The 15,930-nt window shown below is 47.1% G+C and overlaps 4 protein-coding genes across 4 annotated transcripts; 3 read left to right on the forward strand and 1 right to left on the reverse strand.

The window, feature by feature from the left end:
- Positions 1-884: 884 nt before the first annotated feature.
- FOBCDRAFT_290866 (uncharacterized protein) lies at positions 885-6,050 on the forward strand (the record flags this gene model as incomplete). Its single annotated transcript, XM_059611774.1, has 12 exons — positions 885-1,091; positions 1,171-1,771; positions 1,819-2,544; positions 2,588-2,841; positions 2,887-3,942; positions 3,994-4,026; positions 4,075-4,443; positions 4,490-4,961; positions 5,021-5,152; positions 5,202-5,405; positions 5,452-5,567; positions 5,616-6,050. 12 exons carry the CDS (start codon positions 885-887, stop codon positions 6,048-6,050), a joined length of 4,605 nt encoding a protein of 1,534 aa, XP_059464522.1.
- A 1,209-nt stretch (positions 6,051-7,259) lies between these two features.
- Positions 7,260-7,694, forward strand: FOBCDRAFT_271614 (fungal fruit body lectin; the record flags this gene model as incomplete). Its single annotated transcript, XM_031177565.2, has 1 exon — positions 7,260-7,694. The coding sequence occupies one exon, from the start codon at positions 7,260-7,262 to the stop codon at positions 7,692-7,694; it is 435 nt and encodes a 144-aa protein (XP_031048698.2).
- Positions 7,695-9,804: 2,110 nt separating this feature from the next.
- FOBCDRAFT_219349 (major facilitator superfamily domain-containing protein) lies at positions 9,805-11,998 on the reverse strand. The gene is made up of 4 exons (XM_031177566.3): positions 11,707-11,998; positions 10,574-11,657; positions 10,216-10,524; positions 9,805-10,164 (listed from the first exon to the last, which is right to left on the reverse strand). The coding sequence occupies exons 1-4, from the start codon at positions 11,965-11,967 to the stop codon at positions 9,992-9,994; spliced, it is 1,827 nt and encodes a 608-aa protein (XP_031048699.2). The 5' UTR covers positions 11,968-11,998; the 3' UTR covers positions 9,805-9,991.
- A 2,774-nt stretch (positions 11,999-14,772) lies between these two features.
- FOBCDRAFT_219353 (uncharacterized protein) lies at positions 14,773-15,930 on the forward strand. The gene is made up of 2 exons (XM_031177568.3): positions 14,773-15,190; positions 15,238-15,930. Exons 1-2 carry the CDS (start codon positions 14,828-14,830, stop codon positions 15,787-15,789), a joined length of 915 nt encoding a protein of 304 aa, XP_031048701.2. The 5' UTR covers positions 14,773-14,827; the 3' UTR covers positions 15,790-15,930.

Here is a 15,930-nt window from a genome sequence, read left to right on the forward strand (position 1 = left end):
TCAATGTCACTGGCCCCTATCGGCATCTCCCAAGCACGACCAAAATCCCACTGCCGAGAATCCTCCCTACCGTCAATCCTACATCGTAAAAGGGCGACCAATCAAGTCTCTATGTCATGAAATGCAACGTGGAAACCATGTCCTACTACCCCCCAACGGCAGCAATTCCGCTTGGTGTACCTGAATGCAACGTTCACCTACCGAAAACCGCAAGCTAAGCCCATACAGTAAATCACCGAACTTCCTCCAACCAATAACCCGAACAATGATCTGATACAACTAAAACAAATCCTCAATAGTTTGTTTCAAGTGCTCCTCTTTGTTTTAGCTTGTGATAGTGGAACCATCAGGGCAACGTCAAGGTGGTGGCTGAGCAGCAAAAGTGCACGTACCCACCCCGTTTCACATCTTTCAATACGAGAATCATTTTTCCCTTCACGATACAGGGGGGGATGAAGTCGTCGTCACGATCTAGACTACTCCCTTAGGGCTGCAGGAACTGATTTCTTGGTGCCAGAGCTTGAGTGAAATATGCCTACTGAATAACTCAGAATCAGCCTTGTCTCCACAACTTAATTTAATTTCCCTTTAACCTTCTTATTATAGACTATCTGGCGACATTATGTAAACAAACCTCTCTGAAACTGGACGCATGTAATTCTGCTAACTCGTTTAAGAAGGCAGTTACTGTGATAATGCATCTGGCCTCATTGTGAAAAAAATTCACGAGACGCCCTGGGTACAAGATTGGTTGGTCACATACCTATTCAGCTGTCATGTTTTCTTTCACCCCCTTAGCTCCGCAGCACACAATGACTTCTAATTCGTCCAGAGGCAGCCCAGGCAATCGTGAATCTGTATATAGTACCTAACATAATCATATCATGAATATCTTCATCCTTCACACATCATCGAATCATGTTCTCATCCACAAGACTATGGTTCCGGCAACTGCACGCCCTGATAAGGAAAATCTTCCTGATTACACTGGTCAAGCACTGGCTCTCAACACTCCTCCGAGCTCTCCTCATCCCCGTCCTGATTCTCGTTCTAGTCCTTCAAATCCAGAACTTCACAGGCGATGGAAGCAGGTATGGCGTTGGAGAGCCATCTCCCATCCCAAGCCTTGCTGAGACTTTACCACCCGGGGAAAAACTTGTTTTTGTACAGGGCTCGAACGCGGGATCTGATGTTGCTGGGGTTATTGACAAGATTAGAAGTGGTCTGAAGGGGAGTGTTGAAGTTGCTGACACTGAAGCTGATTTACGAAAGCGATGCCCGACGAGTCTGAGCGGTGTAACAAACTGTTACGCTGCCATTATCTTCAACGATTCGCCGTTGAACAAGGCAGGGAATAAGACATGGAGTTACACCATCAGGGTTAGTTCAGCACGGGCATCAACCAAATTCGACATCACTACGCCTTCGAAGAACCACTACGCACCGCTACAACTCGCCGTCGAGAATGCCATTACAAACACTACCACGGCCCCGAATAACTACATGTTTACACGGATAACACAAGATGAAGCTGCCGAGTTGAAGCGTCGTAACTTTGCGGCGACCATCGTCGGTGGTTTCGGAATCGTGTGTTTTCTGAGTATGATTTCGTCGGTGTTTCATATTATTGGCATGATATCGACTGAGAGGGAGGCAGGGATGGCGCAGTTGATTGATGTGATGACAGGTGGTGCTGCGTCGGCGAGGGTGTTGAGTTATCTTATTGCTTTTGATATCATCTACTTGCCGAGTTGGATCATCTTCGGCGCCTGTAAGTCCAACGTGCAAATGCGTTGTCTTATCTGCTAATGATATCAGTGTACGCATCCCTTCTCGTCCCGACCTCGAACGCTGGCATAATTATTCTCTGGCAGATCCTCTCCGGCCTATCCCTCACAAGCATGAGTGTCTTCGCAGCCACCATCAACATCCGATATACCGCCATCTCCATGGTCATCGTCCTAATGCTTCTCGCCACCCTCTGCGAAATCCTCGACTCGAAACCCGAAAACGTTCCCGCGCTTATCGTTTTAATCCTATCTGCCATCTTCCCGAGCTCGAGCTACATCTTCTTCCTGAACCAACTCTGCCGAAACGAAGCGCAAGGTCTCGCAACAAATATCTCGAAACCAGCTCCCCATGAGCCTCGAATCTATGAAGTCACAGTATCCATGCTTTGGGGGCTGTTACTTCTCACCATAGTCTTCTATCCCTTGCTAGCTATACTTATTGAGAAGTGCTCTCATGGGGTTAGCAACAAGGGCAGAAAGTTCACAAGCACCAATGGAACGACCGAGTCTTCAACAGCCCTTGAGATTGTCGACCTCACAAAAACTTACAACCCTTCCCTCTGGAGACGGTGCTGCCGAAGAGCTCGTCCAACGATAGCTGTTAACTCACTCAGCTTTTCCATGCAGAGGAAGCAAGTCTTATGTCTCCTCGGCATCAATGGATCTGGCAAGACAACAACACTGGGTTTGATCGCTGGTACACAAAAGCTCACAAGTGGCTCGATAAATGTCAATGCCCCTCGTTCGAACCTCGGTAAGTATAACTCCGTCACCTGGGCCCTCTACTAACTGACTAGGTATCTGCCCTCAACGCAACATCCACTGGCCCGAGCTCTCAGTCCTCGAACACGGCAGACTATGGGCCATGATGAAAGGCGGAGCAACAGACCCTCAGTCCCTAGAGACTCTCGTCGAATCCTGCGATCTATCCCTAAAGAAGCACAGTCCTGTCGGTACACTGAGCGGAGGTCAGATGAGAAAGGTCCAAATGCTATGCATGTTAGCAGGGGGCAGTTCAATCTGTCTCATGGACGAAGTAACCACCGGCATGGTAAGTAAACCCATCAACCCATACTGCACTCACTAAAAGGTATAGGACCCTGTCTCTCGAAGAGCAATGTGGAACATCATCCTCGCCGAACGTCAAAAACGAAGCCTCATCCTCACGACCCATTTCCTTGACGAATGCGAAGTTTTAGCCGATAAAGTCGTCATCGTATCACACGGCCACGTCAAGTGTCAGGGTTCAACAGCAGCATTAAAGAATCTCCATGGAGGAGGTTATCGAGTCCATTTACCCGGAGTTCAGAATCCACCAGAAACACCATATGCTACGACTGTACATCAAGGGCAGACTGTTTTCAATACTCCAGATTCGACATCTGCTGCACAGCTTTTGACGTCTCTACAAGCAGCGGGATACTCTGATACGTCATTGAATGGACCTACTATGGAAGATGTCTTCCTCAAGGTCGCAGATGAAGGTGATGACGATGAGGTTGGAACTTCTGACCGGAGTCCTTTTCTTGAAGGTAACGAAGCACCAGACAGTCAACTTAGTTCAGGAAACCACGCCTCATTCTTCCAACAACTCTCAGCTCTCCTCCTCAAGCGCCTTCTGGTTCTTAAGAGAGGATTCTGGTGGTACATCCTCGCTCTCGCAATCCCACTAATCTTCACACCGGTCTTCAGCGCCATGGCCAACGATCCCACTCCCTTCCAACCGACACCCTGTGTATCAACCGACTCATCCATCCTCGACGAACCATGGCCCATTGCTCTTCGTCCAGATAGCTACTATGACCTCGCAGGTTCCGATAATATCTCCATGCTCGTTGGTCCAAGCTCTCTCAACAAGACTCTCTTTCGCTCGTTGTCAAAGTTTCCTGTTGGGAAGGAATATGACATGAAGGCCTACCAAGATCAGTTCAAGTTTCAAGATGACTATGATGCTTTCTTGAAACAAGTTCGTGATAAGCCGAGACAGCTTGTACCCGGAGCGTTGTACATGAATGGGAAGGATAAAGATACGCTTGCGTACAACGCTGAGCATGGGCCTGATGGATCGATGTTGATGTTGAATATGTGGAGTCAGCTGAAGATTGAAACTCCAATTTCACTTTCTTTTGCATACTTCAGCTCTTCGATACCAGTACGCAACCATGTATTTTGTCTTCCTGGCCTCAACTGACCATATGAGCAGTCTGACCCTGGCCCTGGCATGTTTCTCGCTATCGTAAGTCACTCTTGACCTCATTCGATGAAAAGTACTAATGTTTACTAGCTACTCACCGTCTTGCATGTCCTCTACCCAGCCTTCTTCGCTCTATACCCCGCGTACGAACGACTTCGAAAGATTCGAACCCTACAATACTCCAACTCGATCCAACCTCTTGCACTATGGACATCTCACATCATCGTCGACATAGTCTTTGTCCTTATTATATCCTGTCTCTCTACCTTATTTATCTCATTGATCATTCTCAAATGGTACGGAGCCTGGCATCTCTTCCCTGTCATGCTTCTATATGGCTTTGCGATGATGCTCTGGTGTTACATCATTTCTCTTTTTGCTCGATCAGAACTCTCTTCCTTCGGTATATCCTTTTGCATCTCGCTTTTGATGTTTGGCATCTCCGTCGCAGGACTTATGGTATGTCACTTCACCTATCCCAACCAAACGCATACTGACTTATTAGATTGCCTCTGTCAACCAAAGCCCAGGCAATAGGTCTTCCTCCATGGACACAGCGGTTTTCATCCTTGGCCTCATCTTCCCAGTCGCCAACCTCTTCCGCGCCATGGTCGTCGGCCTCAACGTCTGGGCCGCGGGATGTCGCGGTGATGCAGTGATAAGTTATCCAGGCAACATCCACGCCTACGGCGGCCCAATTCTTCTCCTCTGTATTCAGGTGGCGTATCTATATGCTATTCTACTGTTACTTGACGGAAGAACATGGACTCTTCGAAGTTTGTGGGCAGAGCATATCGTGCCGCTGTATGATCGGAAGAGGATCGACGGGAAAGATGCTCACATTGAGATGGCGCCGGTGACAAAGTCTCGCGGCATGAGTGGGAACTTGGTCGACGTTGATCAGATTCATAAGTCTTTTGGTGGTAATGTTGCTGTTGATGGTGTCTCTCTCACGATGGCAAAGGGAGAGCTACTTGGTGAGTCTTGTTCCCTGCCTTTTCTATTCCCCCGACTGACGCTTGAGTAGCACTTCTAGGACCCAACGGCGCTGGTAAGACGACTACCATTAACATGATGCGAGGCGAGGTTCGCCCAGACTACGGCAACATCTACATCAAAGGTGTGGATATGCAGAAGGATACCCGAGCTGGGCGACAGAGCATCGGCTGTAAGCATCGACATTTACTGGACCCTTTCACCTACTGATGACGTTATAGATTGCCCACAGTTTGACGCATTGGATCAAATCACCGTGCGCCAACAGCTTGCTTTCTACGCTCGCGTGAAGGGTATCGCAGATGTACAGAGGAACGTCAACTTGGTCATGTCAAAGGTTGGACTGAGACCTCACGCCGATAAGCTGACATCTCGGTTATCTGGCGGAAACAAGAGGAAGCTGAGCTTGGCTATCGCGCTGCTAGGTATGTTACATCGCCAAATACCACAGAGCAAGACTGACTAGTACAGGCAACCCACCGATTCTCATCCTGGACGAACCAAGTTCAGCGATGGATCCTATAGCCAAGCGCGACATGTGGGCTATGCTCTCATCCATCTCCTCAAGTCGCTCAGTTCTGTTGACGGTAAGTACCTATCGCTTCTCGATATAGTATCTTGCTGAAGATCGTTAGACACATTCGATGGAAGAAGCAGATATGTTAGCAACCCGGGTCGCCATCCTCTCCAAACGCATCCTCGCCGCTGGCACAATCCAAGAGCTTCGCAACAGGCACAGCAACTCCTACGAAGTACACTTGGTACTAGAATCAGCACCATCCTCTGACCAGCTGGAAATGCAAAAGGCAGAAGCATGGATTTGCCAAACATTCCCAGGCGCCAACTTTAGAGGGCTGAGCCTAGGTGGACAGTTTCGCTTCAGTATTCCGGCGAATAGCACTGCCGATGAAGCTTTTGCTGCGTCGCAGAATAGAAAAGGTCAGGTTGTCGAGGTGATTGAGACTTTGGAGCAGCATAAGAGGAGTATGGGTGTGGCGCATTATACTGTTAGTATGGGGACTTTGGAGATGATATTCTTGAAGATTATTGAGGAGTATATTTTGTATTAGTTTTTTAATCATAGACATTTAGCGTCTCTTTCAAAAAAGATCCATTCAAGCATTCATTACTTCGCCATTAAATCTATCGCATTACTTGAGAGAAATTTGTGAGGCACCTTTCTGGGATATCTCAGGGACAATTCATCCTATATCAGGATATCCAGACCAGCACCGGGCTCACCCGTCAATAATGTCTGAGACAGAATATGCAGTCATGATATCAATTGACTCAAACCGCATTGACCGACCAAGATCAAGCTTTCAACCAAGACCAATAGCCAGAAACAGGCACATGCCCCCTCGTCACAATAGAAAGTTATAGAACTCAAGCCCCGGGTAGGAACGGGCCGCATTCCAGCATCAGTCTGCTTTAGACGACATGCATATATGTGAGCATCTAGCGGAGGGGTAAAGAGGAGGCTAAGAAAGCTGTCTCACACCGTTAGGAAAATAAAACGTCGATCATACGAACTTTCACAGCTGAAAGCTTCCATTGTAAGACAGCGTGATGAGCGTGCTTAGGATGAGCCGTCAGTTGATGTCTGATTCCTCTGCCGTCTTGTGGCTCACTGTTGAAGTATGCTATACCGGCGAAATCAAGTTTCCAAGCTAGAATGCGATCAAACAGTGTGCGCGTAAATGTAGACCGATCCAAGATGCCTGTGTAGAGTGCCCTGATGGGGCTCAGATTCTGTCAATTAACTGCAATGTTTCAGCTCTTGTTGAAAGTCCATGGCAATATTTCGGGCCTCAAAAAAGTCAAATCTGCGGAAGTATCATCAAACCCTACGCCGCAAGTCAACCATCCCTTACAGGCACAGCTGAGCAAGTTTGTACAGCACAGGATGTCGTACACAGACTGCAACTGAACGCATTTACTGACCAGTGATGCAAGATCCAAGACTGAGACACGGCACATCCGTCAGGTATTCATGCATATGCCTTCACCGCAAGACGCCAACGTCTCAGGTTGACGCGAGGAAGAATGAGATCGCAGTACCGATTAGAAGACAAAATGTTTCTCGACAAGAGACAAGAGTGAAGATGAGTCAAGAAGGAGTATAAGAGTCCTGACTACTGCCATCAGTACTATCTGTCTTCGCCATCAACGAAACAACTTAACACTCGAGCACCAAAACTTTACTATAGTTCCCCCCAAGAAAACCATCCAAGTCTGTCCCCTCTTCTCTCCTCAATCGCCTGACTAACGCCCCCAGAATGCCCTACACCGTCAAAGTCCGTGTCTACCAGACCAACCAAAACGCCTACTTCCACGTTGTCGAGAAGGCCTGCTGGCACTACACCGACGGCTGCGAGTGGACAGAGCAAAACGGCGTGCTGTCCCTCTACATGGGCGACAGCGGCACCGCAGGCCTGCTGCGCTTCAAGAATGAGCAAGGCAAGGAAGCTTTCTCCGTTGCCCTCGGCGTCCACTTGTACAAGCCTTGGGTTGATATCATCACCGGTCTGGCTGATAACATCACTGGTGTCCAGTCCTTGCCTGAGTACTACGGCGAGACTACTGATAAGACCAAGAGACGCGAGAGTCAGAAGACTGAGCAGACGGTTTTAAACATTGATCGTAGAAATATTTCTGCAAAGTATCGTGTTAAGGAGGGAGAGAACCTTGAGCTTGATATCATTATTGGATAAGAGAGAAATTGAGAGAAGTGAAAGAAAAGATGAGAGTGGTGGATCAAGTACTGGTATCTTAGTATGGCAATACACATCGCCTCCAAATATTGAAGCCAGGTGAAGCCTATTCTTTGGTTTATTTTGTCCGAGAATACAGAACCAGAGTCAGACTTGCCATTTCCAAACATACAAAGAAGTAAATCAGCGGTAAAACTCTGCATTCCAGGATGTTTCCGATTACAATGACATTCCGAGTGATATTTGCAACAAGCAACAGAGGTCATTAGGGTTTCGAACCCAGGTGGCCAAAGCCTTTATTTACCAGAGCTTGCTATCCGCAGCCAACGTCAAGAATGACGATTTCCGTATTCGAGCCGACAACTCGACTTCCAACAACTACTTTGCCTGTAGCAGACCGAAAGCTGCGATGGATGTTTTGAAGTTGCAATTGAAAAGGGGTTCTATCGTTCAGATTTTGCCAATCACCATATGGTGGCTGCATGTGGCTGTGCTAAAGCAGCTAGTCCTGAAGATAGGCTGAAAATAGCGGCATTTCCCTTTCAGCTGGGCTTGCTTATTACATGACGGGTGGACAAGCAGTTCACTCTGTTAAACCTCTATTTCTGGCCATGGGTTTCTTTCTTAACTTCTCAATGTTATAACTTTCTATATTTATCAATTTCTTTATTTATTGGCTCTTTCTCTGGATTGATACAGCAGCCTGACCTGAATTAAGCTTATCTTTATGCGTGTCCAAGCTAACGGGCAATAGTAAAACGCTAACTCTAGTAGTGACAGACTATCGATCTCTTCAAGATTAAAGTAAATTAACAAGGACTAGCCCATCTGATATTATACTCGCACAAAGAGGACCCTTACTTTCATCATCCCCAATCTTGGCATCCTTCGTTCTCCCCCATCTCTTGTTTGAGAGACTGTCGCTCATTACATCCTCGTCACTCGTTAAGAACCATGCATTCAAAGAAGCTTTAGTCTTTGGCTTTGAGCCTGACAGATTGTGAGACAGCTTGCTTGTATAGATATTCTGTGTAATTAGCTTGAATGCTATATTGTATTAGCACATATTACCTCGCAATCTACGAAAGACAACAATTGTATCTCTGTCGTCAAAATTGCAGTTCACCATGAGTATTATTGATCTTGATAACAAGTTGACAAGGTCATGCGTACAAGCTTCATGGATGTAAAGCGTCCTCGCGTTGGCTTTCCGAAATTAGAAAATTTCAATTCATTAAGGGTCTTTTGTAAATACTCGAACCTGTCTTTTAAACAGAGCGGCGGCGATCATGATTGTCACCAGGTTCTGAGACACTACTTGCTATTTGGCTGTTCGGCTACGTAGATGATTGCCAGCCACAGGTTTAAACTTTAGGCTGTTCACACGGGTGACGAGGACAAGATAACTTTTCCCACAGTACAAGATTCCACCCAAAGGCTTTCACGATGAGCACTTGGTTATTGATAACCTCATATTTACGCCTGCGTCATACATCGAGATGGCCTCGTTGTTCAAACGCTGACTGCATCCATCGTTCAGTTTCCAAGTTCTCTGTGCTGATATAAGCTATCAGCTACGGATCTCAACTGCAATTCAGTTTTCAACTGTATTATCAGACTGAGGGCAATCACGAGAGCTCCCGAATCGGAGAGCCAATTAGAATTTATGTGAAAACAGCAGAAAGTGTAGCAAAGTGCAGTAAAGTATCATAGTAATCTATTCCTCATCTTTTCAAACCCTGTAATTATTCTCTCATTATTGCTATGTCGATATTCTAGTGCTTGTTACTTAGCTGTCGTGTGATTTGACTTTTTGTAAACGGCAATTGTTATGCACATCCTGTTTTACTTGGTTGCGTTTCAATGTAACATGAGATCTTAGTACCAGAGCTTTTGTAAATCAAATTATCTCTTATCAGGAAGTTCTGCCCGTTTGTTGGCTCAATGGTCCACTTTGATCCTTCGGGAGTTCACACGTGAAAAAAACATCATGTTGACGTAACTCCAGCAAGCAACGCCCAAGCTCAGAAACTTCTGACTCGCCAATTCATCGGCTCCCAGGATGACGTAGATCTGACTGGCGGACAAACGCAGCACGAATTGAGAAGCTCATCACATTTTGCGTCGTGACAAACGAGCTATACGTCTCATTACCAGAAAAGGCTTTCATGATCAAGCATAAATCATTGGCTATGCATGCTATAGAAAATAGTATACAATTCATGAGACTCTTTTAAAACAGGGTATCATTTCAACATTTGTCCTCTCCACAACTCCACGACGAAATACTTCCACTCTTAATAATGCTTGCTGTTACGGCGACTTGCTGATGAAGTACCTCTAGGAGTTCCACGAGGTGTCACACGGCTCTCACCGAAGAAACGGTTGGAGTTACTGTACTGACGTCCGTAGCTTGGTCGCGCAGCAACGGGAGGACGCTCAACGTCAGAAGTTCCAGTTGCAGTTGAGCCTGATGCGTCGTTAGTGTACCATTGTGCGCATCAACGTTCAATAGACTTACTCCTTCGTCGAGCATCGTAGGCAACGCTTCCGCGCCGTCCCTGCTCAGCGTTCTCTTGGCGCTCACCAGCGAGACGCTGAGCGAAAGGTGATCGAGCTCGAAGGGCTGGGCCCTTCCAGTAGATGACGTAAACAGCGACGACGAGAACAAATGAGATACAGAACAGAATGGTCGAAGCGTATTCGAGATTCTTGCCGGATGAGGCTCCGATGTTGCTGAAGAATGGCGTAGCGGGGACAGTAAGAACACCAGCGAGGAAATCTCGAGCCCAACCATTACCTCCAGTAGCTGAAGCAGAGTAGGGGCCGTCTAAATATTGTCAGTTCAGGTCCCACGCATGAAATCAATGTCAACTTACAGGCACAGATCATGTAGTCAATGGTGGCCATGTAGATAGCGTAGTTGGCGATACCAACGATCGCAGCAAAGATCAGAGAACCAATCCAGTGAATAGGAGGGCCCTGAATCGTCCAAGCAAAGCCGATCAGGCCAATAGGCAAGCAAGGTGCAGTGTAAAGCAAAAACCACAGACGAGATTCATACTGCGCACGCTCATCATTCGGCTTCTCCCGTCGCTCCTTGATGTTCTTCTTGATAGCAGGAATGAACGCCAACCAGGCAATGACATAACCAACACCGATAGCAAGGAAAGTCAGACCAATCTGCACAGCATCAAAATCCCACTGTTTATAAACCAGAGCAAAAGACTGGATAAACATGAAGATAAGAGCATCAGAGAAACCGGAGAGAAGAGAAAGGACAAGGACGATGGGTTCTGTGAGGAACATCTTGAAGGGGCGGGTCCATGTGATGAGGATTTCCTTGGCGGAGAAACGCTCGCGGAAGGGCACGAGTTCATCGGGACCCCAGAAGTTGGCGTTTGTCTCCTTTCTGCGCTTCTTGGCGATGCGGTTCATAAGGATTGTGCTTCGTGTCTCGGGAACAGTAAGGAAGTGAACAATCTGAACGAAACCACCAAGAATGAGCTGGATCCAGATAGACCAGCGCCAATGGAGGTATTGTTCACAGAAACCTCCAACAATAGGCCCAAGAACCGAACCTCCAACCGAAGAAAATACAACATAAGCAACAGCGTATTGTTGGTGATCGGACTCCCACATATCAGCAATCATACCGAGCGTGACAGAACCACCAGCGGAAGAAAGACCACCGAAGGCACGACCAACCATGATGGTAGCGAAGTTGGGAGCCAGCGCGACGGGGAGTTGCCAGATGTTTACGAGGAAGAGCGAGGCCTGCATGATGGGCCATCGACCGAATTCCTCCGACCAAGGGGCCCAGAGCTCACAGCCAAAGGCGTAGAGGACGAGGAAGATCATGGCGCCGCAGCGGGCGGCTTGGGCGCTGACGTTGAATTCTTCGGAGATGCCTGGGATGGCGTTTGAGTAGAGGGAGGTGTTGAAGTTCATGGATACTTGGACCTATGAATCATCAGCCAGCAGTTAAAACACTAAGACTTGATCAACTTACCCAGAAGATGACGGTGAGAATGTACCACTTCTTCCACTTGGGGAACGAATAGCCCAGCTCATCGTAACAATCATCCTCAGTGATTTCGTACTTATCATAGGTACCCAGCTTCTCTAGCCCAGCACCATTAGCATTGTGCGTTCTCTCATCGCCGCTATGGTCCGTAGAACCGTCCAAGTTCTGCTGAAGCCGCGAATTAGCGACGTGCAGGTCCTCTGGGTTGATAACCTGCGGAGGATCGTCTGAGAAGTGAGTCGGCATATTGAATTAGCTACCCGAGTTATGGCACTGCCTGTTGTTTAAGCTTGTTGTCAAACTGGGGATAACGGTGCATATTTAAAAGCTGGGGGATCACCGGTTTGACAGAGTAAAACCTGAGAGAATCCACTCTTGACATCACCGATGGTCCCCAGATGGTGGTGTAGTCTACGTGGGGAAGAGAGCATGTGGAGTTTGGGATGTGTGCCGTTGTAGCCGACACAAAGAAAGAGATCAGCAGTCAAGGGTGAGATTTGCATGTATTACGGGTGTTCAGATGGCCTAGAGGAGACAAGCTTAGTGATGTGGTTATTTCATCACGCAGCTAATTTGCTGATCGCTGAGCTTGGGTGCATCATTGAGACTCGTCTAACAGCAAAAAGCCACTGCTGCAGTGCTGTTTGAACTCGGCCGAGTCAGGTTCAGCAATGACGTCGTGCTAAACGTGACAAGCAAAAGGATTCAACCAACCAACTAATAGGTTCAAGCGTTTACGCTCTTCCAATCGGTTTTACCGTTAGAGTCCACAACCAGGCAGCACAATTCTTGATAAACTTTGTGTCCCCACAATGACATGACTTCATCGAAGGAGGCTCGAATTTTTTAGTTTAGGTCCTGCTTATTTCCCGCCTTGATTGCGTCACAGTGCACCATCTTCAATTCATCCCTGTAATTGTCATAGTTCGGAGGGTTTAGCTTGCCAGACTTGCTGAGGCCAAGATTGGCCAAGCAAAGATCCCGAAGAAGCCGTCCTGGGCGATCGATCATTTGGTGTCTGGGCAGGGCGGGCTGACCTGAATTCTCGGCTTTTTCTTGGCGGGTTCGGAATTAACTGGCTGGAATAATGCCATCACTTAGTTGAGTTGGTGAATAAGTAACTCCCAAACTGGAACTGGGTCGCCTTGGCACGCGACAGACCCAATTTGGGGCTCCGCTGGGGACGACTCGTGATTCTCCACCAGCAATTTTTTTCGCTTCAGAGCCAAGGGCACGGTGCATGACGGACCGCAGAGCCTCCATCACGATATTAATTCCGGGAGTGTATGGCGCGATTTTTGAGCCAACAGTTTCTTATTACCGGTTTGTTTTCTAGAATGAGGAAGAGATGTTGCGATGGTTATGGAGACTGAATTGATTCTTGGCGACGAAACGTTTCATCTGCACGATGGTCGTTGCATTTGCTACATGCTTGCCTGTCGCGTCAATTGAGCCTCATGGGGCACTTATCTTCTGCACTTTCGCCAGTTGGTTTTGACCAGACCTATCGATTGTGAAGCTGTTTCTGCGTCTCGAGGTAAACGATTTTCTACAGCTTCAGTCGACATTGGCTTCATCCGATCACTATGGTTCTCCAGTTCCCATCGGCCAAACTCTCGGCCTTCTACTCCATGGGGATTTCTCCCAAGCGGAGACTCTGTGGATTCAGTGACACGGGGTAACAACTTTTATTTCGCTGCCTATTTAAGTGGGCCCTTTTACCTAAAATGTCGTGAAAAATCTTCTGATTCAATATCACGAGATTTAGGTTTGGTGTTGAGGCTTTTATTGCTTGGCGATAACTACCGAAGAGTGCCGATCGCAGAACCTCCGCCAAAGCGGATTACCGTTTTCAGAAAACTTAGTAAGTCAATATGGTACCAGGAAGGAATGTGATCGCCTTTCTCATTTCACAGCTGCTTGGATCCAATTGTTTCATCTTCAGCTTTAGGGTGAGCAGCCTAACCTGGATTTTTAGTAGTGCAAAAAAGACTGTTGTTTTAAGTGAACCCTTGATGATTAATAGCGCACTATACGCAGGATAGTATCTTCTTTCTTTTCAACTTGCAGATTTAAAGGGTCTACACTAAAAATCTCGAGGTATGTTGAATCACACAGCACTATTTGATTAATCCAACTCGGCTTCAAGCTCTCAATTGGCGAACAAGTGGAAATACAACAGGCCAATCCCCCAGTAGCGAAGTCTTTCTTTATTAGCTGCTCATATACATCGTCGAGCTCCTCATTCGATTAACTTCTAGTGCCTCTTTCAGCTCACGGCCCTTGTTCTTGAAGTAGCCAATGTAAAGCTTGCAGCCTGTCACAGCAGCGACAAGAGCATATCTTAATAGTGGTTCCCGCTCAGCTTGAAACGGAGATTGCATATCCTCCGATATTCTCGGGGAACCATTGAAATGCTCAATGATCTTCCGTTTCTGGGAGTCCGCAGGGGCACCGTGGATGACTTGGCGTCAAATATGCTGTTCACTCCGCTTTGCGTTTTATGCGTCTTGATGTATTCAATAGCCTTGGTTGCTCCGGGTTGCTCGCGCGTGAACCATTCGCAAAGCATCTTGAGAGTCCGCGTCCCTTAGTATATATAATATTATCCTAACTATCTTTATAAGTCGAGCACATGAGAATAAGGGCCAGGATGATCTTATAGTCGACCTATATGAATGATTTGCTCGGCGGAAGCTACTCAGGGTTCTTGATAAAAACAATCGGAAGCATTGACTTGCCAGCAACTAATTACAATGAGGACCGTCTGGCTCCAACAAACCTCATCCTGCTAATGCGCACCTTTTGAAGTTTCAAATGGGATATATTGGCTTTATCCTCTAACGAGGCATAGAAAGATAAGCGCAAAAAGGGTTAGCTAGCGTGACGTCATTCTTCAGCCACTGACATGAGGTCTGGCGTGAGAATTCACCGACAACGCGGAGCATCAGCTGGGCGACCGTGAATATTAACTTTGCTGACTAAACAATTCTAATGCAGTTATTAAAATCATGAGGTCGTATGAGTTATGAGTTCATCATAAGCTTATTATCCGACTGTTTCCATTCTGTCCAATCTCTCCCACCGCCATCATAACTGAATCACAATGCACGTTGCAATCGCCCCGGCAAGTAATAAAACGAGCACAGCAGCTATTTCTTCGCTGCTATCGCAAAACCGCGAGATCCATGTCAAAGGCCTATACCGTGATCTGAAGAAAGTCCCCAATGAGTTCAGTTCTGCAGACAACTTCGAGGCGATTCAAGGTGATGTCGGAGACGTAAATACCCTAGACTTCTCCGGCTCTGATGCCGTTCTGATGGTCCTTCCTCCTGCCTACGACGGACGCGACATCATTGAACATTCTCAAAGAATCTCAAGTAATGTAAAAACAGCGATTGAGAGAGCTGGTACTGTGAAGAGGCTTGTTTTGTTGTCGAGCGTTGGTGCTGAATTCTCAGAGGGCGTGGTGAGTCTGCGTGTCACTCTTACCCAATCTCGCTGACTGGTGTGCAGGGTGAGCTCAAAACAAATCACATCTCGGAAGAAGTTTTAAAAAACACGGATATCCCTGAGATCATCATCATCAGATGCTCTTACTTCATGGAAAACTGGACCATGTCCGTCGAAACACTCAAAGGCTCAGACCCCTTCTTCTTCTCAACCATCACGCCACTAGACTTTAAGATCGCCATGGTCGCCATCAAAGACATCGGAGCAGCAATGGCCACACAACTCATTCGCGACTGGACACCTCCCAGAAAACCTTATATCATGGAACTTCACGGACCAGAGCCTTATTCTCCACTGGACGCGCAGAAGGCATTTTCGCAGGCGTTGGGTAAGCATGTTGAGGTCAAGGCAGTTGAGAAAGAGGACCTTTCGGAATTTTATGGCAAGATATTTGCGCCGCAGATTGTGAATGAGTGGGTTGAAATGAGTACATGCTTTTTGCCAGGTGGTATTGCGGAGAAGGATCTTTCGAAGCCGAGTGATGTTGATGTTATTTATGGGAAGACGACTTTGAATGAGGCCTTGAGAGAAGCGACAGCTGAATTGAGGAAGTAGGATAAGCTGCTTCGGTACAAGCCACGAGAAAGAAGTCAAGATTGTATAAGTGAAGACCAGAAAGAGACATTATGTATTTAACTCAATGAAAAGCATGCTATGCTATGTGATTCTATGCAAACAACCCTCCAACAGCCAACC

This window comes from Fusarium oxysporum, chromosome III (assembly GCF_013085055.1).
Source record: "Fusarium oxysporum Fo47 chromosome III, complete sequence".
NCBI classification, from domain to species: Eukaryota; Fungi; Ascomycota; class Sordariomycetes; order Hypocreales; family Nectriaceae; genus Fusarium; species Fusarium oxysporum.

What these genes read in the sequence shown, in the direction of transcription:
- FOBCDRAFT_219353 (XM_031177568.3), top strand. Translation starts at nt 14,828, where the DNA reads ATGCACGTTGCAATCGCCCCGGCAAGTAATAAAACGAGCACAGCAGCT. An exon ending in CTGAATTCTCAGAGGGCGTG is followed by an intron (nt 15,191 to 15,237) that starts GTGAGTCTGCGT and finishes ACTGGTGTGCAG; the next exon opens with GGTGAGCTCAAAACAAATCA.
- FOBCDRAFT_219349 (XM_031177566.3), bottom strand. Translation starts at nt 11,967, where the DNA reads ATGCCGACTCACTTCTCAGACGATCCTCCGCAGGTTATCAACCCAGAG. An exon ending in TGACTACATGATCTGTGCCT is followed by an intron (nt 10,525 to 10,573) that starts GTAAGTTGACAT and finishes GACAATATTTAG; the next exon opens with ACGGCCCCTACTCTGCTTCA. An exon ending in CTACGATGCTCGACGAAGGA is followed by an intron (nt 10,165 to 10,215) that starts GTAAGTCTATTG and finishes ACGACGCATCAG; the next exon opens with GCTCAACTGCAACTGGAACT.